The following is a 27,812-nucleotide window of genomic DNA, read 5'->3' as shown; positions in this document are numbered from 1 at the left end:
GTTACGTTACCCACAGACCTTTTCTGCATCATCTGCCTCTTCAGCTGGACACGTGAACGATGATGGTGTAGATGCTGCTGCTACTGTAGGGGTCCCGCCTGTTTTTGTACCCTGCCCACCACACCCCAGCGCAGAGGGACAACCAGAGAGGCGCCATGTACAGAATCGCATCTATTTCTGCTTTGTTTTCTGACTCAGAACCCTGCCCCCAATGACTACAACAACAATGACAACAACAACAACAACAAAAAAAGGGCAAATGCATTTTTTACATTTCTTGATAATTTCCAAAGCAATGTATCATTGCTTTCTTTAGACTGACGCCAATATAACAGTTGTATGGGTCTCAGCCAGGCTCCTGTGTCTTTTCTGCCTGATAGTTTCAGATTGGTGTATGAAATGTATGCGCGTTTGCACACAGACACAATCATACGAGGTGACAGCAGCACCAGCCTGTGGGGTTGTTCACCTGTGTCACAGATGAAGTTGAAGGCCTTGCTTCACGCGTGTAGGTGAGAAACCCCAACCCGTCAGTCCAGTGAGCTGAAGTGAAGCAGCCCTACTGAGACAGAACCCAGCATCTGAAGATATACACATGGTCCCGTTGCAACTGTCCCCATGACAGGGGCAGCCTGGGGGAGAGGAACACTAAACAGGGAATCTGGAGCACAACGAAGGTGATACAACAAGGAAAATCCAGTCAGGGGCTTCTGATAGCAGTGAGATTTTATCAGTTCCCACAATGAAAATTCTAGTGCATATAAAGAAAATATTCAAGGCTGTCAGAAGCCCCAGTTCCCATCTTGCTAACAAGAGGACGGAGGGCAGTAGAGGCCAAGGAGATTGTACTCATGCCAAGAATGTGAAAAACAGATCTGGGCCCAGAAAAATTTGATTATATCTTTCCTCCATTAATTTTCTTCTCCAAAGAAGCCTAAAGAATATAAATTTAAATAGCTGCACAGAGTTTCTTTTATTCTTCTTTTAAATGCTGTGAAGTTTTAAAAGTTTTATTCTGGGTTAGGAAACTCAGGATCCAAAAGGTTTCCAGTGGGACCTCAGTCTGTTGTGCTTTGTTCTCTGTTGCTGTTTTGTTTCTGGACAGCTGAAACCCCTATGGCCCTGCTGCTACAGCACCCTGAGATGTGGCAGGTGAGGGCAGAAGCACAGATGAGAGGTATGTCTTGTGCTGAAGACAGACTGGTCTCCAATTGCTTTCAGTAGCATCACACTGGAATGAAAATAAAAAGCCCTTTTCTGACATAAACTTTAGTGTTCTAGTTAAATCCTCCATTCTTCCCCTGCCCCTTGCGGGGGACTTGACTGAACTGTTAACACTTGAGCATTAAAAAATAGGTCTTCTTTAGGGGCACAGGGTTTGACTAAGTTGCTAAATGTGGGCATCTGCTGCCACTTGAGATACCCTACAGCACTCTGCCCAGCCAGCAGCAGCTGGTCCAGAAAGACACAGCTCTTCCCCAGGGCTGGTGTCACAGCTTCCAGCCCCAGGTGGATGGCAGAGACCTCAGATGGCAGGAGACAATTAGGCAACTTAATCAAATCCCTGTCTAAAGGGCTAATTGAGAGAAGCAGCACCAATGACTGATGTAATAAGGGAATCTTCATTAAGCATTACCAAGGGCTTAGATAGGCACCATCAGGAGATCATCTCCATGCTCCCATGCGTTGTTTTTCTACACCACATCACCCAGACAGTCTCTGCTCCTGCAGCCTGAAGTTCAGGGCGGTCTGCCTAGCCTTTAAGTTAGGCCAGGGTTAGTGGCTGCATCCCAGGCCCAGCGCAGCAGGGGCAAGCCCAGGCAAGAGCAAGCATCACTCCACCCACAACAGATTTTTTTCTGCCAGCATTCAAACAGCCCCTTTCCAAACCATTTTCCTATTCAAGACAGTCCCACAAACTCTGACACCACTCATTAGCCTCACCGTTTGGATGATGAAATCCATATATTTTTCTGCTGCATTTTGCCCAGCCAGGCAAAATGCAAGCTTTTTCCCAAACAGGTTGTAATGCTTCTAGTATTTTAAGCATCCTAAGCCAGCCTGCTCCCATCTCAAGCACCTAGGTAGGCTGGCAGCCAATACTACCTATACATCACCAACCTTATGATCGCTCATAGAAGTGATTGGTTCAGGCTTATTCAGTCTCGACAGTTTGAATGTGGGATGATTTCAGAGGAGGAGGAGTGAGATTGTAAATATCTCTTTAACAAACATTGCTGCATCACACACACACACAAAAGGGGGGAGATACTTTTAAAACTGCCTTAAAAAATCAATTCTGAATGATGAAATCTCCCTCCAAATGATTGCTGCTCGACAGAGCAAGGGGTAAGTCGCTTTGGGTGAATTCTGGCAAGAAGTGGTCAGAATCTAATCCAGTTTCAGGAATGAAAGTGTAATTTAGGAGCTGATCTCTCAGTCTGAATTCTCATCAGCGCCAACAACTGAGCACTGAAGGATCAAAACTGTTTAAGTTGGGGGGGGTAGAGTTTCTGGTCCGTATCTGCACAGTTTGGGTCTGGCCCGGCAAGGTACTGCACACCTGTGTTTCCCAGTGACTTCAGGGAAGATGGGGTTCCTCAGCACCTCTTAAGTTCAGGCCCTGGAGCACCATTTCCTGCTCTGATCATCAGCTATAAATGTTGATAAATATAAGTGTTTTGCCTTCATTTGAATTGCCCAGAGCTGTAAAATGACCTCTCTCAAGTATAAATCAGTCCAGATATGAACCTCCTCTCCCACTCTTCCCTGCCCATCCTCCCTTGCAACTCCACCCAAGCCCTTCCCTGTCTCAGTTCTTTACCTCCTTCCACAATTTTATATCTAGTTTTCATGAACCCACAGAAATGCTTTTGTAAATAATGCTGTACAGTTTGTAACCGTCATGTAAGCCTGTCATCAGTGCCAGAGTCCGTCTTGCCCTCTCGCACGTTTTAAAATCAACAGAGGAAAGTTAGAGTGAATGGCCCGCCAGTGAGCTATAGGGTCATCTCTGTGTGGGACAAATGTATATTCCTGTAAGATTGCATTTTTATCTAAGGAATGATGTTATTTTAAAATTGCTAATAAATTTCTAAACAATGTCCAGATTTGTTTAATATTGTAAGTGGTATCAGAACTCCTTTGACATTGCCCCCTTCTCTCGGCAGTCGCTGAAAAATAAGACAGCTTCCTGCAGCTCCTTAATTCCTTTTACCAGTCCCACTGCCGTTCGTTGGCTTTCTTGTGTATTTAAGGACCTGCAGAGCAATCTTGGACAGTCACAGCCTGCCCCGTTAAAGAGTAACTTGCGAAATCCAGCCACGCTTTGTACTGTTGTCACTACAGAAATTCTGCCATGTCATGATGTCCAAAGTGTGACTCATGCCTAACCACACACATTTTCTCCACAGGATTCTTCTTTTTTTTTACCAAGTATATGCATCAAAATATGACTGCCCATAGCCTAAATACAGTGTAATTGGTACATACATAAGCCATAAAGCTAATGGGACAATAAGAAGTAACACATCACACATTTACTCTTCAATCAAATTTATTGTACTGTGTTTATCAAGCAATTACACTGCAGTGCCAGCTGAGCACTGTATTTCCTGTCGCAGCACTATAAATCATAGTGTACTCCAAGTTTGTTGGTATAACAGCGAGCAAAATAGTGTCTAAAGAAAAAAAAATAAGGTTTTTTTTCAGTTATGTGTGTATATATATTTTTTTTCCTGCCTTGCATGCAGATGTAAGAACTGCGGGCTTTGCTGCTGCTATCACTTAGTGGTGTCACGAAATGGTAAAACCCAGGAGGTGATTAAAACCTGTGGATGTCATCAGCGTGTGAGGCCGATCACCAGATACTTCATTATCTCCAGGCTCAGACCAGCCCTCAGTTAATCATTTGTTGCCACAAAGCCATCTGAAACTGTCATGCTCTTGGCTGTCAGTTCAAGACCAGCAAACGGTTCAGCTTTGCTCATAACCTCACTGAGCGGGAAACCCGGCCGAGCTCTCCCAGGCCGGGCTACGGCTTTGTGTGAAAATCATGAGGTGAAAACCACAGCAAAAAAAAACCCCACACAGGTGAAAGCTGTTTGTGGGTGTCCTGCGGTGCAAAGAACAGTGTGAAACCTGTGGGACAGCTGAAATGTGGTGAGCATCAGGAACAAGCAAAAGGTTTGCACAGCCTCCTGTGCATTAGATGCATTTAGAATAGGCCCCCGACCAGGAAAATACGCTATACACCTATAATGCTTTTTATTGGGTAGTTGCAGACCGCTGCTGTTGATTTTTAATGCTCATGGTATTTACCCAAAGCGAGAGGAGCACGCTGGGGAAGACAAGCATGCAGACCTCGAGCACCCCTTCACACGCTGCTGAATGCAGAGACAAAACCCGGGTAAAACCAGGTTAGGCTCCTTGGCCCCGACCTCTGCCACAGAGCAGCCTCTGGCAACCATCGGGACTCACTCGGGCCTCACAACAACCTGAACCGGGCGGAGGAGGATGAGGCGGCCGCCGCCCGCTCCTCAGTGCCGCAACCCCCTCACGAAACAACGGACCCAACGGTCCCTTGTGGCCGGGGAAATCCTGCCCACCGCCCCGCCCCAGCACCGCCCCAGCACCGCCCCGGCCCCTCCTCAGGTGAGGGCGGGCACCGCCCCGCGCCCAGGTCGGAGCCCGGAAGCCCCGAGGCCCTGGCGGCGGCGGGGCCATGGCGGGTGCGGGGCCGCAGCGGTTGCTCCAGCCCCTGCTGCTCCTTCTCGTCTTCTCCGCCTCGCCCACCGCCGCGGCCCTGCGGCTGCTGCTGGGCGCCGCGCCGCCCTTCACCTGCTCCCAGCCGGTAAGCGCGGCGGTGTTGGGAGCAGAGGGAGCTCAGTGATCGCCGGCCGGGCGGCAAGTGGTGGAGCCGGGCGCGGGGTTGGCAGCGTCCCCGCGGTGCCCACAGCGAGCCGGGCCCGGCGGCAGGGCTGGGGAAGTGGGGCTTTCCCGCTTCCTATGGTGTGCCGGGGGGGCCCACGCGTGGCCGTCTCCGCGCGGCCTCGGGCCGGGAGCCGGCGGGACAGAGGCGGTGGGCGGTGAGGTTGGGGTGAGGGAGCGGATTCTCTGGTGGAGGAGCTGGGGGGCCGAGGGTCAGCGTAGTCCCGCTCGCCCGGGAAAGGGCTTGACGGGCGCGGTGCCCCCGGCCCGGGGCCTCTGACCGTCCCGCACCCTCCCGGGCAGCAGCGTCCACAGCCGGCCCCGGCGGGCAGAGCCGCTGGCGGCGAGCGCCGGTACGAAGCGGCGTCCGGACGCAGGGGGGACTGCCCGGGCAAGCAGGAGGTGACTGCGGACGGGACCCCTGCCCGGCTCTCAGCTGGCAGCGGGTGCCCTCGGCCTGTCCGAAGCCGGTGGCCGTTATGGCCCTGCTGGTCACCTCATCTTCGCATCCACGCTGCCTTGCTCAGTTAAGGACTGGTGATTGTTCTTGTACGGGTTTGGTGTGGTTGGTGTGGACTGTGTGTATCAAAGCAACTGTACACAGCGCACAACTGCATTCGTGCAACATTAAACCAGAATTTTAAGTACAGCAGAATCAGCTTGGCCGTGTGATGGCTGCCAGGAAATGCCTGTCACTGACATCTCTGAGGGGCCATGGCTGGGGCTGAAAGTTCCTAAAACTGCATGAAATTTACTGAGCAGGATGTGAGTCTTTGCTAATAGCTGAGGTTGCTTAATGTCTTAAATGTTTTAACCTGTTCCTTCCAGCTAGGGGGCCTTTTAGGAGACAGCAGGGTGTCTCTGCTGAAGGAGTGGGTAAACAAACATTATGTGAACTTGAAATTTTGAAAAGGCAGCTTTTGGTTGCCTCTTCTCCTTGCAAACCCAGTCAAAGAGGATATAGATCGAGAGCTGCACATGTGGTGTCTATATAAAAAGTGAATTAACCAGCCTGAGCCAACTTTAGCAGACTGAAGTACAAACCCCTAGCTGGTGTCTCCCTGGGTATTTCAGGAGTTTGTTTCAGTTTTGTTTGGCATTTTGTTTTGGTTTTGTTTGGGGTTTTTTGTTTGTAGGGTGTTTTGGTTTTGTTTTTTTTTTCGTCTAAGATACATGTAAAGAGTGTGTGGAAGGGGTAGGAGATCTGTTTTTACTTTTTTATTTCTGTTAATAATAGCAGTGCATGCACGAACAGAATAATGGGCAGCTATCTTCTAAGCAGGAATGTTTTATATGTCATGATGCATTCTCAGCAATCTAGCAAAGGCAGTTAAGCAAATGCAGCTATAGATGTATGTAAACCAAGATGTGTCCTTTGGGATGAAAGCTTCTGTAATCTTTTCCTGCATGCGTTTCCTATTCTTTGTCTATTCTGTCTCCTTTCCTAATGTTTGACCATGTATTTACCCCTGTTTTACCTGATCTCTGCTGCTTTCACTCCTATCTTTAAAAATACCTCAAGAAAACAGTCCACTTCTGCAATTTTACTTTAGGTTGGACATTGTGAAGTTACGAAATGCAAAATCTTAGCAAAGGGGAAAGAGGACGTTACAATATTGCTTAGGCATCTAACATAACTGTGAGTATCCCAAACATTGCTAGTCACACAGAGCTTGAGATCAATATAGCATAGAGTTTCTGTGAGTCCTTGGATGCTTGGGCTTTGACCGACTGGCTGTACCTTTTTCTTTAGCGAATGTGAACCACAGTAATTCAATGAGCATTTCACCAGTACCTCACCAACTTTCACTGAGGAAATGTGTTACCCTGCACTCTGGGCGTGCTCATATATCAGTGAATGTGTAAGCCTGCTACTTTAGCCTTTTCTTCAATAAGCTGTTTTCTAAAACGCAGGCAGACTTAAAAAAAATGAGTTGGCTTAAGCCAGTGAGCAGCCTTTTCAGAAGCAATTGTGAAGCTGCTGACACATATAGGAAAAAGTATCATCAACTGAAGTTATGACAGTTGAAAACGGTTTCCCCTTCTCTTTCTGGTGGTCACACTGTTTTCAGAGGATGATTCAGTAACCCTTCCAATGAGTGACTGTTGTGTGGTTCAAAAGAGAAGCTGTTGCTGAGCAGGGTTGGTGAGACCCACTTCCTTTTTCTAACCCACTACACTCGTGCTGCTGTCCCTGAGCTTTGGAGTAGCTCACAGTGAGCAACAGCAGTTTTTCTCAGCATAACTCTCATGTGGCAGAGGCTGTTTTGAAGATGGAGTGGTGGAGGGAAAGTGTCATATCGGTATCGGTAGACACCTGTAAGTTGTGAAAGTAAAACTAAGTGCTCGTTAACAGCTTGTCATATTAAAATGCCAACAAATGCACTCAATGGGCCTTATTCATCAGCACTCAATCAAACCTGCTCAGCTGAAAGGCTGAATAGCACAGCTGCAAATCCAGTTCCTTCCAGTAACTATTATTTGAATATGTCATCTGCAGGGAGGTGGGGTTCAGGATGACTTTTTTTTCCATGCACAGGGGAAAAACATCCCACAGTTTAAATACCCATCTGGTTGTTCACCATCAAGTGTTTAATCACTGTGTTGAGTCACTGGGCCGTAACTGTTACACAGCACGGCATGTCTCAGTGTCCTGGAGGAATGCAGTGTTTATAACCCAGCCATCTTTAAGGGGCTGAATAGGTGTATGTGGTTTCGTCTTTGAAATCTGTCTTTCTAGCTTGATGGTTATTCACTACAAGTCTCTGGAGAAGAACTGATGTAACATCTCTTATGAAGATAAGCCATGGTGGTCCATGTGAGGAAGACTCTTCCTGATCCTCCTTTACAAATGTGTTCATTTGGCCTTCCCTATTGACTGACTTTTCTCATTTCCCTCTGTGACATCTTTTTGTTGTGTTGGATGTTACCATAAACCAGGAGTGTCAAATTCATTTTTGCCTGAGGCCACATCAGCTTCATGGTTGCCTTCAAAGGGCTGAATGTAATTTCAGGATTCGGCCCATGGGCCTTGTGTTTGCCATGTGGTTGTGTTCATTGTACTCTTTTATCACTGGCACTGTCTCATAACACAAAAGACATACTGGTTTTTTTCCTTGAAACACAAACATGTATTCACTTTCCCTTCTATCATTAAATTGCCTTCCTTCTGCATCAATTTTACTGGACATTTTGGGATTCAGATTGTTTCACCCAAGATGTATGGTGTGCCACCTAAGTAAAAGACCAAGATGTCCTTTAGGACCAGGTTAAATAATAGTCAGGCCCCCTCACAGAGACTCACCTTTTGTTCAAACCGCCTTGGACAGTGGCATTATCCTTAGTGCTGTTCCCCACCATGAACATTCTCCTCATTCTTCCATGGCGGAATAAGGGGAAAGTTCCTTCAGGGGTGGACATGCCTACTGATATTCTCCTTTATTACCCCCTGCCATGAGGATCATTATCCTTATTCCACTACCACACATACGCCCTCCTCCTCCCCAAAGAGACATTTGCTTTATTTCACCATAACAAATCCTAGCCCGCACTGTCCTTCTTAGCCCATCTGCTCAAGCCATCCCCCCCTTAAAGGTGTATTCCCAACTGGGCAGTGATGTTTCGTTTGATAAATTAGTCAGATACATGAACTTTAACAAGTGGCCAGGACTGTGCCTAACTACTGCTCACGCCCCAGAGCCTTTCTGTTATTAAATGAAATATTATTAAATGACATTAGCATGTCATCGCACAAGCATGGCCACCGCTGCTGGACCACAGACCTGCCCGTATCCGTGGAAAACAATGCAGAATTCATGAGTGGGACCCTGGCTGCTGGTTACAAAATATCTTTTTACAGCTACTTTTTAAAAATAACATGTAATTCCTAAAGTTCACATGTCTGGCTAATTTATTAAAAAATTAAATGAAATGTTTGCCCAGTTGAGAGTAACCTTTTAAGCACACAGCCCCCCCACCTCTTGTAATTCTTGTCTGTCTTGTCTTTCAATGCCCAAGGCAGTTACTAGTGTCCCCATCAGTGTCACCTGTTACTCTTCTTACACAGGCTCAACGCTCTCCTGTAGCTGTGGCCGCAGTTCCCACTGTTCCCTGCTCCTGCAGTATAACATGTGTCACACGTGATGCACATGTGACCAGCGCTGGCAGGAACCTGAGGACAAGGAGCTTGGCACTGCCACCAGGTAGAAACAAGGTGCCGGGCCAGATAAAACAAGGTAGAGGGCCAAATTCAGCCTGCAGGCCATGTGTTTGACACCTGTGCCATAAACCATGGTCCCACTTAGTGCTACTAAAATATTTCTGGACTTCTTGGCACGAAAACAATTAGTGATCAAAACTACCAAACTTCAGTATCGAAAGGATTATTGATCAAAACTACCGAAATACAATAAAGAAAACTTTAAAACTGATTTTTATGATGAAACTTCAACTTTTGAGTTTGGATTTGATTTTGCTGAGACTTTGTATAAGGGCAAGAGAAAGAAACTATAGAGAAAAGTGCTTAAAAATTCAAAACAATTTTGTAGAAGATGGTTGCTTCCTATCAGCCTTAAACCAATCATCTTTTAGCAGTTATTCCTGTGATGAGTTCATGTCCTAGTGATCTCCGCTTCTTTTAACTAAGGAATCAAGAAAGGAAAACTGTAGTAAACTTCATATTGACCAGACCTCAGAAGATACATAGAATGGCTCATAGGTGAGAGGCAGATTTTTAGAAAGCTGGAGCCTTTCCCATTCAGCAGCTGCTCTTTAAAAGAAAACTGGATGCTTGCCCAGCTCATGGCAGTTTCTTGCTAGTTACCACAGTGTCCTGCTGGGAAATCTTGGCTTCCTATTAATTTAATTGAATTGTCATGGCATGGTGCTGTTAATCAGTTTCCCTTTTATTCATGTGATTCTCCATGCAATGTGGTCTGTTCTTTTTTGGTGTCGAAAGCAAGAAAAATCTTGGGAAAAAAAAGGAGTGAAATAAACTGTTGCTTAGCTTTCTGTGAAAATATGGCAAATAAACATGAAGAGTTGACTGTGCCTGTCATCTTCGGCTGCTAATAGTTTCAGGCATCACCTCGCAATCGTCTTGCTCTCATCCTTTTGCCTCGGCTGTAGCTGTTCTTGTTGGACCTGAAAGGCAATAGGAACCTGGTGAGAAGAGAACATCTCAGTTTGAGCCCCTTCTTCTATAATAATGTGCAGATCATGTTGCCTGGCTGTGGGCTCCATCTTCAGCTTTTCTGCAGAGCTCTTCAGTGTAATTCCTTCTCTTCCTATTTGTCTGCTTGTCTGTTGTGTGCAGACACAGACATATGCCTCAGTTCTGTCAACACTTCTTAAAATGCTGCTGGCTTTATGTGGGCAAGCAGAAACGACCATCACTGTAATTTTATTTCTGTTGTGTCTTCTAAATTTGTGCTTGCTCAAGTAGGGAAACTGGGTTAAGTACTTCTGCTGACCACAGCTTTGTTAATGCACTCTGAGTGACCCAGTGCATCAGATAACATTTTGGATTGGTTGGATCTTTAGAAAAGAAAACCAGCAAGTATTCCCCCTGGTGCTGAGGAGGCAGCCAGTGCAAGTCTGGAAGTGGTTGACATATTTTGTTGCAAAACTGACTTGTCTTTTTCTTTAATTGCTTCCTGGCTTTTGGATGGCATTCTCTGGAATTACACTTCCCTGATATTAAAGTATGACCTCAGGTGCAGCCCAGTCCAGTTCACCTTGGCAGCTTAAAAAAATATTATTCATGGTAATTGCTTTCTGGGTATCCTTTGGGATTGCTGTACCTCCTCTTGCATTGTGGCTTTATCTTCTCCTTTTGTTACCTTTGCTTCCTTATGCCAATAGCAAGGACTTCCTAGCTGGATTAATCGTTCATTTGGGGCTGTTAGGTCATCCCTGTAGCACTTTGGCAACTTGGAAGGGAATGGGAAAACAATTGAGTTGGTACAAGCTGCCATGCGGTGGGAGAATCCTTCCTCCTCCCTTGTGGTAAACCTGCTAAATTCTTGACTGACTGATGGCAGCTTACAACACTCCAACGTAGTCAGTTCTGAATCCTTACCAATCAATTGATGGTTCCTGATTAAGCTCTTGTCTTCTCCATGAACATCAGAAAGGGCACAGCCTTGTTGATGCTGGAAACATCATTGCAAACAATTTACCTGGGGAAATAGACCTGGAGGAAAGGAGAATCTATTTATATGCTGTGCTGGTTCAATAATCATATTGATCATAAAACAAAAAAGGGGAAATGCAGCACTTCCTCATTTAACCACATCTTATCTGCTAATAAACAAAAGAAACACCAGTGCTCAAATGAAAGCAGATGTTGCTGCTCTTAAGGCAAATAATGCTTTATCATTTATATAAGAGCTTTATCATGGTGCAATTTACAATAATTACTAATGACTGCAACAGCGCAAGGACTTAATTATGAAATATGAAGTGATAGTTTTAACAGAAATCATTTAATTACACACAAAACATGGTTAGTAGCCAATTATTTTTGTTGCCTGTTGTGGGCTCACCCAGGCCAGCAGCTCAACCCCACACAGCCACTGTCTCTCCTCAGTGGGATGGGGAGAGAATTGGAGGGCAAAAGCAAGGAAACCTCTGTATTGAAATAAAGACAGATTAATAGGTAAAGCAAAAGCTGTGCACGCAAGCAAAGTGAAATAAGGCATTGATTTCCATCGTCAGGCAGATGTTTAGCCACACCCAGGAAAGCAGGGCTTCATCCCATGTAACAGATACTTGGGAAGACAAACACTATGACTCCAAATGTCTCCCATTTGTCCTTTCTCCCCAGCTTTTACTGCTACTCACAATGTCATATGGTCAGCGCTCTATCACTTTAGTCAGTTGGAGTCAGCTGTCCCACTTGTGTCCCCTCCCAAATTGTTATGTGCCCTCAGCCTACCTGCTTAGAGGGGGTAATATAAGAAGCATAAAAGGCCTTGATGCTGTGTAAGCACTGTTCAGTAATAACTAAAACATTCCTGTTTTATCAACACTGTTTTGGTCACAAATCCAGAATATAGCACCATACCAGCTGCTGTGAAGAAAATTAACTCCATTCCAGCCAAACCCCTGCACCTGTTTATGCAAAGGGTATTGTCAGGCTAAATAATTTACCTAAGAAAGTCTAATTAAGCATTTTAAGTGTTAGGAGTAATTTTTTTCATAGCCTAATCTGCTGTTCCATTCTGGTAGTTACAATTTATATGTTTGGGTTTTTTGGGTGTTTTTTGGGGATTTTGTGGGGTTTTTTTTGTTTGTTTGTTTGTTTGTTTTTTAGTGATTGTAGTGTAGCTAGTTTTGGTTTGATATTGTGGCAACAGGATGACAATATTCACGTTTATATGCCAAGGCATAGGACACCTAGCCCGCATCTTGATTTACTAAGTCAGTGAAAACTTCAAACTTCCTTATCACTAGGATTTTGCATCACATTAACCAAGCAAACTGCCGTGCTTTTTCCTGGTGACTGTGGGGTCTTCCAGTATAAACAAAACATACCTGGGGGAAACCAGACAGAGCTGACGTAACTCCTGGCAGCTTCTTTATGTTCAGGACATCTTTATCCTTAATATGAAAGAAGCAAATTCTGACTTTTTTTTTTTTCCCTTAAATATATTTCTAGAAAGCAGAAATCACCATTTCCTACTTAAAGGCCTGGTACTTCCTAAATGTTGTCTTTTCCCTTCCCAGCTTCTTATGAGGCATCAGGAAAAAGACCAGCCACAACTGATGCAACCTTTCTGTTCAGGCAATACAGGACTATTCATCACTGTGTGCCACTAGTTGTCAATCCAGTTTGAGTTTTTAGAGTGTCATTGTGTGGTGCTTTTGAACCCAAAAATCAGATGAAGGAGGGTGCCCTGCAGAAGGCAGCACATAGCCCAGTGCTTCAGCAGCAAGAGTGGCTGCAGAGAGCTCGTGCTTTCAGTCTGATGGGCTTACACCTTGCAAGCATTACTAGCAGGATCAGTGCTGGGTAGCAGTAACTTACAAGCATTTGTGTTTAAAAACCATACCCATCTACTTCAAGCAATCCTTCATGTTACACTGGTTTCTGTTTACACAGTCTTGGGTTTTGGAAGGTTTTTACTATCATCATCCTGTATTTTTTCCTCTCTTCAATTTCTTTCTATTATTGCAACTACTGCTGTCATGTACACAGTTCAGGTGTGCACAGGTTTCATGCCGTGTGTCCGTTTGTCTTCTGATTAACAACTTTGTGCAATTTTTTCTGATTGTTAATTCTTCTAGTTTGTACGTGTTGCTATTCACTGAATTGTTTTCTTCCTGCCACCAAGCAGAAGTAAATTACTGTTAATCCAGTTTCTATTCTGAGACTAATATTCTTGTTTCTTTCTCTCCACAGGATTTAAACTGTCGTGTAAGAAATAGTAAGTAATTTTTTTCTTTGCAGTTTATTCATCAGGTCATGCCGGTTTTGGTTTTTTGGGTGTTTTTTTTTAACTGGGTTGATACAATAAGTTCTTTCTGCTGGAATCGGAGAGATGTAAAGCGAAGCACTGCTATCATGCCTTCTTTGGGAGTTTTCAGTTTGATCCATAATCAGCTTCAGCTAAAAGAGGAATGAGAAGTTAAGTCTTTTTCAGGATGAAGTTGAGGGGGTAGTTTCCATTTAAAGCTGAGATGGTCAATTTTTAAAGAAATGGGAATTTTAGGACAAGTTTGTTAGTTAATGTTCATTATAAGCTATTATATCTAGGATGAAAAATTAATGTATAAAGTAGAATTTTAAAAGGGGCATAAAGGAATGCAGCTGAGAGCAATTAATGTAAATTACTTGGCATGAAAGCCAATGAATTAACTCAATGATCCTAAAGGTTTCTTCTAACCTAAATTATTCTATTATTCTGTGAATTGGAAAAGGAAACTGGAGTTACTGTAAGTCTCATTGAATAAAAATATTGGACATATCAGGTGTAAGGGGTCAAGTTTACCAATTGCATGCATCTGGAACACTTTAGTATAGTTATGGGTAATGTTCTTTAAAAAAAAGAGGAGAACATTCTGCATTTATCTGTTTTGTCCATGGAGGCATCTGGGTGGCATTGCAGAACTCCTTGGCGTTTCTTTGCAGTTGTTGTTCTAGGAAGGCTCATTTCTGCCTCAGTGCCCAGCCCTGTATCGTACTGGCACAAGTTGTTTTTTATAGCCATGCTTGGCATGCAAGATCAGTGAGATGACTATGCTGAAAATAACCAGATTTTAAACTTTTTTTGGCAGGAGAGGGCTTGGGTGGGATTGGATTATATTTCCCATTGGAAGATGGCCATTGGAATACAGCTTGACAACACAGCTAAGCTAAACTGCAGCTCCACCATTACAGAATCACAGAACGTTAGGGATTGGAAGGGACCTCAAAAGATCATCTAGTCCAATCCCCCTGCCACAGCAGGAACACCTAGATGAGGTTACACAGGAAGGTGTGCAGGGGGATTTGAATGTCTCCAGAGAAGGAGACTCCACAACCCCCCTGGGCAGCCTGTTCCAGTGCTCTGGCACCCTCACTGAGAAGTTTCTTCTCAAATTTAAGTGGAACCTCTTGTGTTCCTGTTTGAACCCATTACCCCTTGTCCTATCATTGGTTGTCACTGAGAAGAGCCTGGCTCCATCCTCGTGACACTCACCCTTTATATATTTGTAAACATTAATGAGGTCACCCCTCAGTTTCCTCTAAGCTAAAGAGACCCAGCTCCCTCACCCTCAGCCTATAAAATACTACTTTATTTGAATATTTGGTTTAAATTCTGCTTTATGATCTTGTTCTGTTTTTCTTCTCTAGGGGAATTTTTTTTTATTTATTTATTTTTTTAGTGCTTAATGTGCTCTTTTCTGAAAGGTAGTTAATCTTACCAGGTTTTCTATAGATATTTTTTGATAGAGTGAGCATTTGAGGATTTTCCAATTACTTCCTAAGCCTAAAACCATGCTATCACAAGAAGGGAGATTGCGCGCTTTCCACTGTTCCCATCACTGAAAGTGTACTTCAGTGGGGCTGTGGGGGACTGATTGTGCCCTGTGTCACAACAAACTGCTGGAGGAAAAGTGCTGCTCCTACCCATGTCCCTTCCACAGCTTACCTCAGGGCAGTGCCAGCAGCGATGGGCCTGCAGGCTGAGCTGCTTCCCCGTGCAGCCCACCAAGGAAATGGAGAAATCTTTGTTTGACAGATCATTTTTATGAACCAAATCATCCCACAGCCCTATGATAGTTTGAACTCCTGCAAGGGAGTAAGTGGAAAATGTAGCCAAGAGAGCAGTCTTCCATTAGCAGTGTGGATTTCTATCAGCTGAAACTGGTAGCAAAGCACGTTTTGCTTTTGAGGAGTTCAACCTACAGATTTATTCTCTTGCTCTTCATTGTTCTCTTTTCAATATTACTGGTTTGGTGCGGATGCAACAAATACCTAAAGAATATCATACAGGTCTCTCCAAATCCTGTATAATCATTTGACTTCTTTTTTTTCCTCCCTCTCTTTTGATATATTCAGTTATCACACTAGCCTATTCGTAAGATTCATAGATTGCGTGACAAAGCTCACATTCAGTATTTTTTCTGCTAGTTATTCAGCAGTGCTGTTATAAATAAATACCATCATAAATTCTCATTAGGTAAATATGGCCTACACTATGTGTGCTTAGATGTGTATTACAGTGCGTCAAGAAGTGTTTTGTCTGAACAGGTCCAGTATACAAAGTGTCTCAGATTTGTTTTTATGACAGCTCTGCCTTCCCCTGCCCCCAGGTCAGACAGTTATCATGTGCTCTATCATCCTTTACTTCTAGATTGTTGATCTTTTTTAGAAAAATGCATTGCATTTGGCTTACACTCACCCCACAGAGCTATTTAAAATATTCGAACAGTAATAATTTCCCACTTGCCACTCCTTGATTTGTCAGCCTAGTTCTTCTTGCATTTATGCTTCACTGATATTCAGCAGAGCTATTTTTAATATGCTCTGGTAAGTCAAATGTCTTACAAAAGTCTAAGTAGATCATGTCTGTCTAATGCCTGTCATACCTGATTTCATTTTCTGATGAGATTACAGGACCAGTTTTCCCTAACACTGTATTGACTAGCATAAATTATTTTTCTGTCCAGAGAGCTCATTAATTTAGGAAAGGCTTAACAAGCAGTTGTTGGAAGCTAAATTCAAATGTACATTCAAATTAGAAATAAGACAGTTTTTAAACAGAAAGTAACTGTTGGAACAATTTCCTTGGGTATCTAACAGACTTGTTATCGTTGCAAAGTTGGAAATTAGTACTAGTCTTCTAACTAGTTGTTTTCAGCAGCAAGGTATGAACTTGCTGCAGGAGATCTTGAGTAACCTTACTTAACCTGTTTAACCTGACTGCATTTATTGTGATAATTACTAATGGATTTTAAGGAAAAGAGGAAGTATAAGTTACTAGAATGGGTTCAGAATATTACAGGTAATTTATAAAGTATTTGCTTGCTGAAAACTTTCTTTCTGAACTGTGAAGCAGACTGTCACCCAGTTTTGCTCTCTGAGTAACCTTTACCCAAAGGGCAGACCATAATTGCAATCAAGCAGAGTTTCCTAAGCCCTGCTCTAAATGGCTGCTTTTGTTTGCTGGGCAGGTACCTGCATGGAGGAGAGCTGGCTGCGGGTTCCCATGTGGACTCCTTCTGCTCCAAGGAGTCTTCATGTCTCTTCTGATGTTTTCCATCAGATGGATGGAGACCTCCTCCCTGTGATTCGGGTAGAATGGGAAGTGGCCACTGATGGTAAGTGGCGGTTGTTTAATGTGGACATGGAACAGAGGAATTAGGTGCGATCTAGTAAGGATAGGGAGGAGAATTATGACTTGAAGTCTTTTATTGATCTAGTCACGAAAGTGAAGCTTTGAAATTTGGGGGTTTGGCTGCTTCGTTTTGTTTGCTTTGAGGGATGTTTTTTCTTGGTGACTGAATCGGGGCTTTGGGTGTGCTGGTATTCAAGAATTTAAAATGTTTCCACTGCTATGGGATAATGACACTTAAAATGGGAGAAGCGGATAAAAATGGAATGAAGCAAGTCACACCTTTGCCATGGCAATGAGAGGATAAAGGTTTGCGCTGCAAGCATTGCCTTTTTTTCAAGGCGTAGTAATGACTGCAGCAGTCTTGTGCAGGGGAATTACATCTGTGAACTGAACAAATGAGAATTAATTTGAGAGAGCACCAATAGCTTGTGTGCTGTTGAGCCAGTGCAAGTTCCTCCCATTTGGGTAATCTAGTCCTTGTAACTTAGGTTTCCTATACACAGATATGTCTTGATAAAGGAATAATTGTCTCCTTGTTGGAGTTTAAATGAGTACCAGTAAATCAAGTTTTCTCAGTCTCCAGATATCTTGGATTATTTTTTGTTTGTATATGTTTCCCTTGCTTACTCTTGTCCATTGTTTTGCACTGATTCAAGACAGAATAAAACACATTCATTTCTTCCTGCTGCAAGCCTTGTGTCTGAGAACTGTATAGGGTTATTATCTCAGTGTGGTACTAGTGCTACCGTAGTGTAGAAGCAAGTGTGACACAGGTAACCCAGTTGTTTTGTGTAACTATGGTTATAAACTTTCTCATTGGAATTGTACCAAAATAAAAGCGTATTTGCTCTGGTGCCCAAACTGCATGAAGCAGCCTTGAGAGGCAGAGCTAAACACAACACTGAACCTGTGGAACTGCCAGGATGTCTGGAAGAATGAAGCTGCCTTCTATTCTGCCCCTTCATTTGCACAGATGGAGCTCATGCAGAATGACCTTTAAGCTGAAAGTGCCGTTAGTCAGCCTTGCATGCTCACTTTTTCATGGTCAGTTATCTTTGTGTTGTGATTCCCCAGTGCTTCAAAGGAGTAAGGCTGTGACAAGACCAGGCACGGTGGTAATGTCTGGGGGAGTTGCAACCTCTACACATGCAGATGGCAGGAAAAGACATCTCTCTCTGTCCCTGTCCCTGCAGCTAGCATCCGCTATCTCCGAGGGGCAGAGCTGGCTGTGATGCAAGTGAGCAGCAATCAACAGATCTGCGCACAGTTTGACTTTCAGAACAACTTGACGCTTCAGGTCCGTCCAGATGGAGGCCGGGTGAGTGCAAAGGGCTCTAAACTACTTTTTCTAGTCCATGGGATTGTTTCTGCTTCCACTGTCATACAACAAAGTTATTGATTAAAAAGTACAGCCTGTTAGAAAAGTCAATGAAACAATCAAGATACTTGGCTTCAGACAGGATGTCATTTCCAGTTTGTTTTACACTTGTGTGTAACTGTGTACAAGCTGCTTACTTATCTTCGTTTCTTCTCTTTCACTCTTCCCATCCTTCAGGTTTTACAAATTGTTGCTCCCAGCACCTAACACATTTCATCATTCTGGATGTTGCTTAAAGGAAATAATTGTAGAAGTTTTTGTATTCTGCTTGACAGCCATGACATTTATAACCTTCTTTTTAACTCAACCCTCCTTTTTACTTCCGCTTCTTTCTTGTACTCCCTTGCTGTGGAGGAAAGCACTAACCTTGGGGGTGGTCCTTCATCTTGCATTCAGTCTAGGAAACTCATCAGAAAAATGCTAAGCATCCACTGCGCCCTGTATGAAAAACAGGAATCTGGAGTTTGTTCCTTACCATACAGAAGTGGGTCATAGTTGGCTGACCATCTGAAGCCAGTGCCTCTCCCAGAATTTCCACAGCATTGCTGATATGTGGAAAACAGTATAGATTTTAAAATGTATGGAGTGGCCAGGTACAGAGCTATATATGTCGAAGTGCAATTCCAAATGCTTAGCACTTTGCACAGCACTGCAAGATTCATACTAAACCAGAATTTCAGTCTCAAAACTGCATATTTTAGCCTTATCTCCTTTCAGTTCAGAATGTAAATATGTGGAAACTCCACATGGTTGTTTGGCATCAGAGATACCAAGAAATAACTGTGCTTTACTCATTCCAAACAGAAGATCCTGAGATAGATCCAGAGATTGGTACGTTTAGTACCCATGAGTTCCTTTTTTTTTTGTAGTCAAGCTTCAGAAGAGGGTCATATGAGATGAGGAAACACAGTGGAACAGGACCAAGTCAGCCATTAATTTCAGTGTGTTTATAGGGCAACATTCTAGTGTTAAGTTCTTGTGAATATGCTTTATTTTCAGTGGAATTTCACTTTTGACCGTTTTGAAGTGGAACCTGGCCAGACTTATCAAGTGACTGTCTACCACCTGCCCAAACTGGGTGTACCTGGAGACTACAATTGCAAGTCCACATCTCTCACAATGCCTGGTAGGAGATGCTCTAGTTAGGCCTTGAGCTTAGGCCTGTGATGTTTTGTAGACCTGTTGTTGGTTTTCTGGGCTTTTTGTTTGGGTTTACTTGTTTGGTTTGTTTGAGGTTTTTTTGTTGGTTTTGTTTGTTTGGGTTCGTGTATGTGTGTTGTTGATTTTATTTGTTTGTTTTGTTTTGTTTTTTTCCCAGAACAAAGCCATGAAATGTGAGAAAGTTTGACAATAGGATGATAATATTATAAAAAACTGTTGCCCTTTCTCGATATTACTGTTGAGAAAGTCTATGGTGCTAGCCTTATATACAGTACCCCTGTGGTATATATCCAAAGTGCACGTATCATTTGCGCTACAAGTCACTATCCTTGTTTCTGGGATCCTGCATCCAGTAGTTTGTCAAATCACTGCTCGTGATAAAGTACAGGTTGAGGGACTATTTTGTGAAGGGCAGACTCTTTGCTTCTGGTTCACTGTAGTTCCTACATGGAAGATATTTGTATGAAAAATTGTAAATGCTCTTCAGAAAGCCAGACAAAGTCTTGGACTTAGGCCTCTGATTTCTGAGAAACTGCATTTGTATCTTGTCAAGAATTCTGCTACAGCTGTGGCTAAAGAGAAATTTATAATGAAACCTGAAAACCAGTGTAAGTGCCCCTCTACTTGAAACTAAGTTATATTTCCTGGATTTTGTTGCTGACATATTCATCACTGGAGCAGACACAAGTGGGGCTGTAGAGTAACCTTTCATGCTCTTTGCAGACTATCACTGCAGCTTTTACTTAATTTTAAATCTTTCAAAGTTGCTCCTCTGCTTGTGGAAGCTGGAAGTACAGGATAGTATTTTCAAATCAAGAGTAAAGTTTGGCTTCTAATATTAAGTTTAGACAGGTGAAGTTTGATTTCAAAGGCACAGTTAGGCATAATTTACCAAGAAACTTGATAGACCTGACTGCCTGACCTTTTCTAGTGTGTATGAAAATTTTCATATAACTAAAAAGAACTTTTGTTGTTTTCCCTGAAGATGCTGAGCATATGCACTGCCCTCTGGCTGCACTGACTAGTTTGTAGATATTTGGCACTCAATAGAGCTTGAAAATTGGTTCATAGTTTTCTTAACTTACTTACAGTTGTCAACCTGACTTTGTAGTTATAAAATGGTAAAGCATGTGGTTTTTCAGTCAATGTGAGCTTGAAAAGGAGAGAGAGGCACTTGGTTTTCAGCTCTCTTATCCTTTCTTATAACTGATCATACTGAGGAATTTCTGGCTTTTATTCTCCACTGTTCTTCAGAAACCTAGTGCACTGTGTCAGACTCAACAGTTGGAGGGAGCTTTGCTGATTAGAGCTCACATGTGAATTGCAGGAACACTATATATTTTGCAGCTTTGAAAGTCAGAAATTATAGATATGCAATGTTTCCTTTCAGCTGTTTAAGCAGTGAGTTGTTCTTTTTTCCTTTGTGTCCAAACCCTGGAGGAGAGACTTAATGTACGCTGAGACTTGTAAATACCACATTACTAAATGATGAATATGTAACTCTAGATTTGACTCTGAAGAAAGTCCCAAAGAGCAGCGCCGATCTGCTAAATGAAGCAAGGAGAATTATAAATGTGGAAGAGTGTTTTGGGGTGAAGAAAGATTCCAGCCTTCTAGTTTTCCCAGGGCAGAATGATTTTGGAGGAATCTACTGCTGTGGAACTCTCAAAGTCCAGAGATCAATACGAAGTTTTATTTCTACTATGACCCTCTCTGCACAAGTCTTATGTTAGCAAAAGTTGTCATAAATTACTGTTATAATAGTATTGTATGTTTTTAGTCTCTTCTTATTAAATGTTTCTGTTCTAGTAAAAAAAAATAAACCTTCTGTAAAGTCAGTGACGGGGCTATTTTTACATTGTAAGCCAATACTATTCTGCTGCAGAATTTTGCTACTGCTTTGGAACAAAGTTTTCTGATCATCAAGGAGGGCTTAGCTAGGTGTCTGGCTTCTGATAAGAAAATGGGTGTTTTTCTTAAATGGAAGTACAATGTTTCCGACTAGTCACTGATGGTCTTTCTTGCAGACTGCAAGGACTCTCTAATGAAAAGAACCATCCCATGTATAAAAACAGGTAAAAATTTTTGTTCGGGTTATGTAGACATGGGTGCCCTGTTGAAATACTTCCGACAATTGAGAAACTTGGGAATATCTGCACTACTTACAGGCAGTTTGTGGGAGCCCAAGATCCAAGGTGAAATTCTAGATGATACATCTCTGCTTGTGAGCTTTAACCCGTGGATGGAGCCAGCCCGATACCAAATTCATGTGGCCAGTTTCTTGAATGAGAAGAAGTGTAAAATGATCACACGTGATTTCACTGAGGTAATTGCCTTCATAAATTATATTATCTGTGGTAATTTAGACAAAGATTTCTTTAACAGTTGCTAAACAAGGAGATGGAGCCATGCTGTAGGAGATGTAACAAATGCACTTGTACAGCAATTTTGAAGGAATTATTTTCACAGATTTTTTATTACCTTTGGAAAAGGGAACTTTATTTCAGGAATTTGGTTGATAAAAGATCAAAAAGAGGTTTTATAATGCACTGAGCAGTCTGTAAACATCTGCAGAGAAAACCAAAACTTGGTGTTTGGTACAGAGTTTCAATAAATCATTGAAGTAGCTTATCGAATGTAATAGTTTGGGGGTGTTAATTAAATTTTTCAAATCAAGACTTAGCGGGTTTGTAACAAGGTTTCAATCCCATTGAGAATCAGTTCCTGTAAGTCATACAGTCTATATTGTTGAGAAGCTCAAAGTAGATCCAGAGCGTCTTGTGCAATAAGAAATGTTCCACTTCAGGCATCTAAGGGAGGAAAAACACTGAATATTTGATACCAGTCCCCACCCTTCCTTGGGGGAGGGCAGATACATTGGCATTCAGTTTGCTTGATCTTTCCAGTCCTTCCACACTCCATTAGTACTGCATGCACTAATATGTGTTATTACTGACACAGCTGTGTGCGTATTTCCCTGGCAGAGGGGAATATGCCTCATTTTGGAGTATGTATTTGCTAATCATTATGAAGAATATATTTAGATTGTCATTATACCGATTGTATACAACCAGTAACAAGGACAACATATTTGTCTGTTCTACTGTCAGAAGCAGCAGTGTTGACAGCTTTTTTTAATTAAACAAGGAAGCTTGTTAATGTTTACACATTAAATCACTGAAGACATTTACATTGTTAAGAAACTGTAAATTTAAGTTAACATGTGAAGTTACAAAATGTACATCCTTAATTGTTTCCTGTTACCTGTGCAATATTAGCCTGCTGTCTTGATTGTATTACCATATCTGTCACACAGGACTCCTGCAGTGATGGTGGTCAGACCATTTATCCATTTTGCTCTCTCTGGGCTTCTTTTTTTTTTTCTTTTTCTACTTCTTTAGTAACCACTCCATATTATGTCAACCGCTTGTCTTTTTTCCTACTTTCATGCAATTTTCTTCCTTCCCTTTTAACTCTCATCTGTTTCCTGCAGGGTGGACTGCAACAGCAAGTGAATGTCACAATCAAAATAGAGAAGAACATAAGAGCTTGCTGCAACTACAAAATACAGGTAGGATCTCACTGTTGTCCCTGTGTCCTTCCTTCACCAACAAGGCAAGGAGCAGCTTAGGAGTGTTATGGGGTTTTGCAGTGTTTTGTTCTGCAACTGGCTAAGCGCTAATCACCTGTATCACGGAAATAATTATTATGGCTGCAAGAACAACTCTTTTATACAGGTATTCTCTGTAGACAGTGGCTTTTCCTTAGCACAGGGTTGCTAAGTCAGACTATGGAGTGGGAGTGGCAGATGTGCAACCTCAGGAGCTCACTGCCTTCTTAATGTACAATGCAAGAATTCTTGATAAATCTTGTTTTCTGAAGTGAAATGGGAATTCTGTGTCCCTCAGCTAAAATACAGGGAATGTAGAGGCAAGGGGAAATTAAAGCAGAGGAAAAAAAATGGTTTTAAGAGTAGCTTCAGTTTTCTGAATTTATTTCCACTGCAGATTCAGCCATTCTTTGCGAACTGTGGCACAGACTGTCTGAGACACTCCACTTTCATCCCATGTTCACCAGCTCCAAGTGAGAACTGCTTTTCTGTAAATTAGATCCCCATTGTCTTACAGATGAGAGCTGAATTTTCAATGTCACTCTTGTCTTTTGCAGGTACAGACCCATCAGGTAAGAAGTTCTTCCAATACCCTGAAACTTTCTTTGCTGCTCTTTTCCTGTCCTATAGAATAACAAATGATCCTCTCTGGGAATGACCCGATGGGCAGGAAATGTCCCCATATAAGACTGAATTCAGAATGAATTGTGTTAAGAGTTACTTCACCATGATTTAATGAGGCAAGTATTTGTATGCAGTGTGAACCTTAAAGAGCAATTTTTTTAGAGATACTTCACTTGCATAAAATTATTTGAGAAACAGTTTTGACAAGAAGAGTCTTAATATAAAATACTTTCTGTCACTTTGCTCAGTGTTAAAAAATTTGCATATTATAAAGCAGCTTTTGGAGATAATAGCTTGCATATATTCATTTTTATGAATGTCAAGATAAATCATGTGCATAATGATTTGACATCTTTTTTTGGCTTCAACAACACCTGTAAGGAGCTAGTTTGCCCAAGATTTAAAAAAGAAAAAAATACCTGTAGATTGAAAAAAATAATCACCCAAAATGGTGATGATTTTTTTTTTTAAGATGGATTACATGAACAGGCAGGCCATGGGTGGCATGCCTGTCAAAGCTAGATAAACATTGCTGTTTAGAGGAAGGTTATTGATCTGTGTTTGCAGTGTGCTGCACATATGGTACTTTGTTGGAGCAAATTTATGGTGTAGAGCATCATCATGAAAACAGGAATTTGTTTTGAGAAGTGAATGGTATGTTGTAAGGAGGAAGTGCTGAACTGTCCGTGGTTTTGGGCAGAGCCAGGGTCCTTCTCCCTTGGCCCCTGCTGCTCAAGAAACTCCTGTTCTTTGGTGAAACTTGTATTTGTGTAAAGCAATGTCTGAGCACTATTTTTGTACTGCAGGTGATATGATTATATGGCTCTACTGGTGTATCACTGGGATCTGTGTGTTACTGGTGGGATCAGTCATAGCAGGTGTGATTTGTATGACCAAAAAACGAGCAGGTAAGATTCATACCAGGTAGGAAGAAAAGACTCGTTGCTAAAACTGTATTTTTTTCCTGCTTCTGTGCCTATTTCTATTGTTGTTTTCTTCCTTGCTGTTCTGATATCTTGCCACTGAGATAATGCCTGTGTAAACACCTTCTTCTGTTTTACATCATGAGACTCGTAACATCCTAATACCATCCACCTACTTAAATAAAGCTTTATGCTGTTTGACACTCTCTTTTCATAGTGCTTCAGAGCTCATGAAGGGAAAAAGGAACTTCATAGTTCAGCCCTTTGTTTCCTGCAGATTGGTACAGATATCTTTTCCATTTCTTTTTCTCCTGCATTAAATAAGAGTTTTGCAGGACAGGAGCTTCCTGTTTGTCTACACTGTAGTCTTTCCCCTGTCCCCCAGAGTCTCTACAAAAATCATTTTTATACTATTTTGAGCCAAGTAATGTTTTTAAAGACAAAAGAAAAACAGGACAGAGGTTGACATTGAGCTGGTTGGAAAATTGGATACTTTAGGACTTTTGTGCTGCAACCATGAAGCAGCTATTAAAGGGCAACTGTGCAACTCACTTGGTGGAGGAGGGGTCTGTTTGTGGTTTTAGTCGGTTTGTTTTTACCTGAGAGGAGCAATTGGAAATCTTTTGGAAAATTTCTTAATATCAAACTTATCTATAAAGTATAGCTAGGGATATTGTAGTTGCCTCTTCAGAGAAGCCTCTTAAGAAAAAGTTATCTTTTAAAAAAGCCTCTTTTCCTTCAGGAGAGGTAGTAGAACCAATTGGAGATTCTATACTTCTTGAGGCTGACCAGATCTGGGGAAGATGAAGAAAATTGGTTTTGAGTGCATTCCTTCTCCTCTCAAAGGAAAAATGTGGTGAAGTACATGGCAAAATTGGCTGTAGAAGAGTCTTTATTCATTTAGGGGTTTTTTTTGTTATGCTTTTCCCTCCCCATGGTTTTAGCCCTGCACAGTTAAAGATTTTTTTTAACTTAGTTTTTGGAAGGTGGTGTCTTTTTTAAGGGTTTAATCTTATTTTGTGTTTTCAGAACTGACAGTGACTTTGTCTCTCTTCCAGGACACCGACGAGGGAAATGCAGCCACAATGACTTACAAACTGGTAAGATGTCCTGCCTCTGTTTTATCAAGCACATCTAATGCATTCTGAAAGTCTCGCAGAATTGTCCAGAAGGTGCTCTCATAGGCTGTACTTCTCTGTAGGTGCTTCACAAAAAGTTTTTAATATCCAACAGTCTTGGACAGAGAAGACAGAAGTTGAAATGCCACATTTGGGAGATGGGAGATGATTGCATTGTAAAGTGGTGAGGCTTTTGGCCAAGCTGAGGCTGTGTTGGCAAAAGAACCTTTGCTAATTGTTCAAGTCATAGCAATCGGAGATTGTTGTAGGTGCACTCAGCTCTCTAGCAAGATAATACAGCTGCATGTACAAGCCTCTTGAAGCTGCTGTATTATTTTTGTGTGATGAAGTTTCATGAACCACCCAGGCATTATTATAAATCACAGCTCCACTGTCTGATCTTTCTTATTAAATTTAGGCAATGAGATGTTGCTATAATAGCTTCAAAACTGGGAGATGCCAGAACCTTTTGTTAAACTTCTCCTGTGTTGATTGCTGCTGATTTGCACCATTACAATTTTGAGAATGTGACTGAGATGAATATTTTTCTATCTTTCAGCAGCACCATATACTGACCTTCCTCTCCCACCCTTGAAGCCCCGAAAGGTTTGGGTTGTATACTCTGCTGATCACCTGCTGTACGTGGATGTGGTGCTGAAGTTTGCTGAATTTCTGATGACAGTTTGTGGCACTGCTGTAGCCTTAGATCTGCTAGAAGATCAAAACATCTCAGAGTTAGGGCCATTACCCTGGCTTACTCGACAGAAGAAGGAAATGGAAGACCTGTCTTCAAAGATCATCATCTTATGTTCACGGGGCACCCAGGCGAAATGGCAGGCCATGCTTGGGAGTGAGCCTGTGTGTCTCAAGCAAGATCAGCAAAAGCCAGTGGGAGACCTGTTCACCCCAGCCTTGAATTTGATCCTGCCGGATTTCAAGAAGCCGGCCTGTTTTGGAATGTACATAGTCTGCTATTTTGAGGGGATTAGTAGTGAGAAAGATATACCTGACGTGTTCAATGTCACATCCAGGTACCAGCTGATGGACAAGTTTGAGGATATTTATTTTCGGATTCAGGACTTGGAGAAGTTTGAACCTGGGCGCATCCATCGAATCCAGGAAATCACAGCTGAAAATTACATCGATACCCCTAGTGGGAGGAAGTTGAAAGAGGCAGTACAGAAGTTCAAGAACTGGCAGATGGAGCACCCAGACTGGTTTGAGAGTGAAACTATCTGTGTGGATAATGATGAAGAGTTGCAGTCTCTAAGCAAAGAGAGCCAGGTGGATTCATTGCTAAGTGAACCAGGTGGAATTGTGAAACACCAGCTTCACCTGCGGGAGCCTGACCCTAATTGCTGTTGTGTCATCAACCTCCACATGCATGAAGGTGAAAGTAGAGGCTGTAAACTGCAACCTCAGCTTAATCCGTGTGGGGATCCAACTTCTCAGACTATGATCCTTACTATGGATGAGGCTCCTCTAGTTCAGGTGGTGGAGCCGGTCTCTTCTATGGAAGATGGAAATATACTCAGTCATCATGTGCTGAGTAATGAGGATTGTATGGTAGGAGTTCCTCTTCTGGAGACAAGCTTTCCAATGAGGAATGACATCATCCTCCATGATGAGTCTGAAGTTTCAGCAATAGATGATGAGAGTCCTGCAAACCTCTCAGGTGAACTCAGACACCATCTGAATGGACTCATGTACTCTTTTTATCAGCAGAGTGTCATTCCTTCAGAGCCATCTCTCTGCCAAGAGGAGGCTGACAAGCAACACCAGTTGGTCTTTGATGACCAAAGCAAAGACCAAAGACAGTCAGTGCAGTCAGACCAAGGCTACATCTCTAGATGTTCTCCTCTGCCTCCTGATGACCTTGTGGAGGAGGAGGAGGAGGAAGAAGAGGAAGAGAAGGATCAGGAAGGACAGGCAGTCTTCCATGAACTCTCTCCAGAGGTCCTGAACAGTCTAAAGAGCCTCCAGCAGCAGCTATTTCTCCAGGACATTCAGCGAAGCTCTGACTGGGGGTATCGAGTGGAGGTGATGGACATTGGCCAACCTTTGGAGGACTGTTAGGCTCTATCTTGGACCTGCTCCATTTGAAACACAGGGATGGAAGATGGTACCACACACAGTGCTGAAACTGCATTTCCAACGCCATTCTCGTCCTTGTATTGTACATGACTTACTGGTGGGATCTTCCTGTCTGCTGCTAGGAGGCAGGGTTGCCCCACTGACTGGTAA

The 27,812-nt window shown here is 42.7% G+C and overlaps 1 protein-coding gene across 1 annotated transcript; it reads left to right on the top strand.

Moving 5' to 3' along the window:
- Positions 1-4,723: 4,723 nt before the first annotated feature.
- IL17RA (interleukin 17 receptor A) lies at positions 4,724-27,644 on the top strand (the record flags this gene model as incomplete). Its single annotated transcript, XM_080363629.1, has 13 exons — positions 4,724-4,852; positions 13,334-13,358; positions 16,591-16,737; positions 17,948-18,072; positions 19,132-19,258; positions 21,321-21,368; positions 21,462-21,619; positions 22,787-22,864; positions 23,301-23,376; positions 23,461-23,475; positions 24,334-24,435; positions 25,509-25,550; positions 26,128-27,644. 13 exons carry the CDS (start codon positions 4,724-4,726, stop codon positions 27,642-27,644), a joined length of 2,589 nt encoding a protein of 862 aa, XP_080219755.1.
- Between the last annotated feature and the right edge of the window lie 168 nt (positions 27,645-27,812).

This window comes from Nesoenas mayeri (assembly GCF_963082525.1).
Source record: "Nesoenas mayeri genome assembly, chromosome: 1".
NCBI lineage: Eukaryota > Metazoa > Chordata > Aves > Columbiformes > Columbidae > Nesoenas > Nesoenas mayeri.
This window is presented reverse-complemented; position numbering and strand designations above follow the sequence as displayed.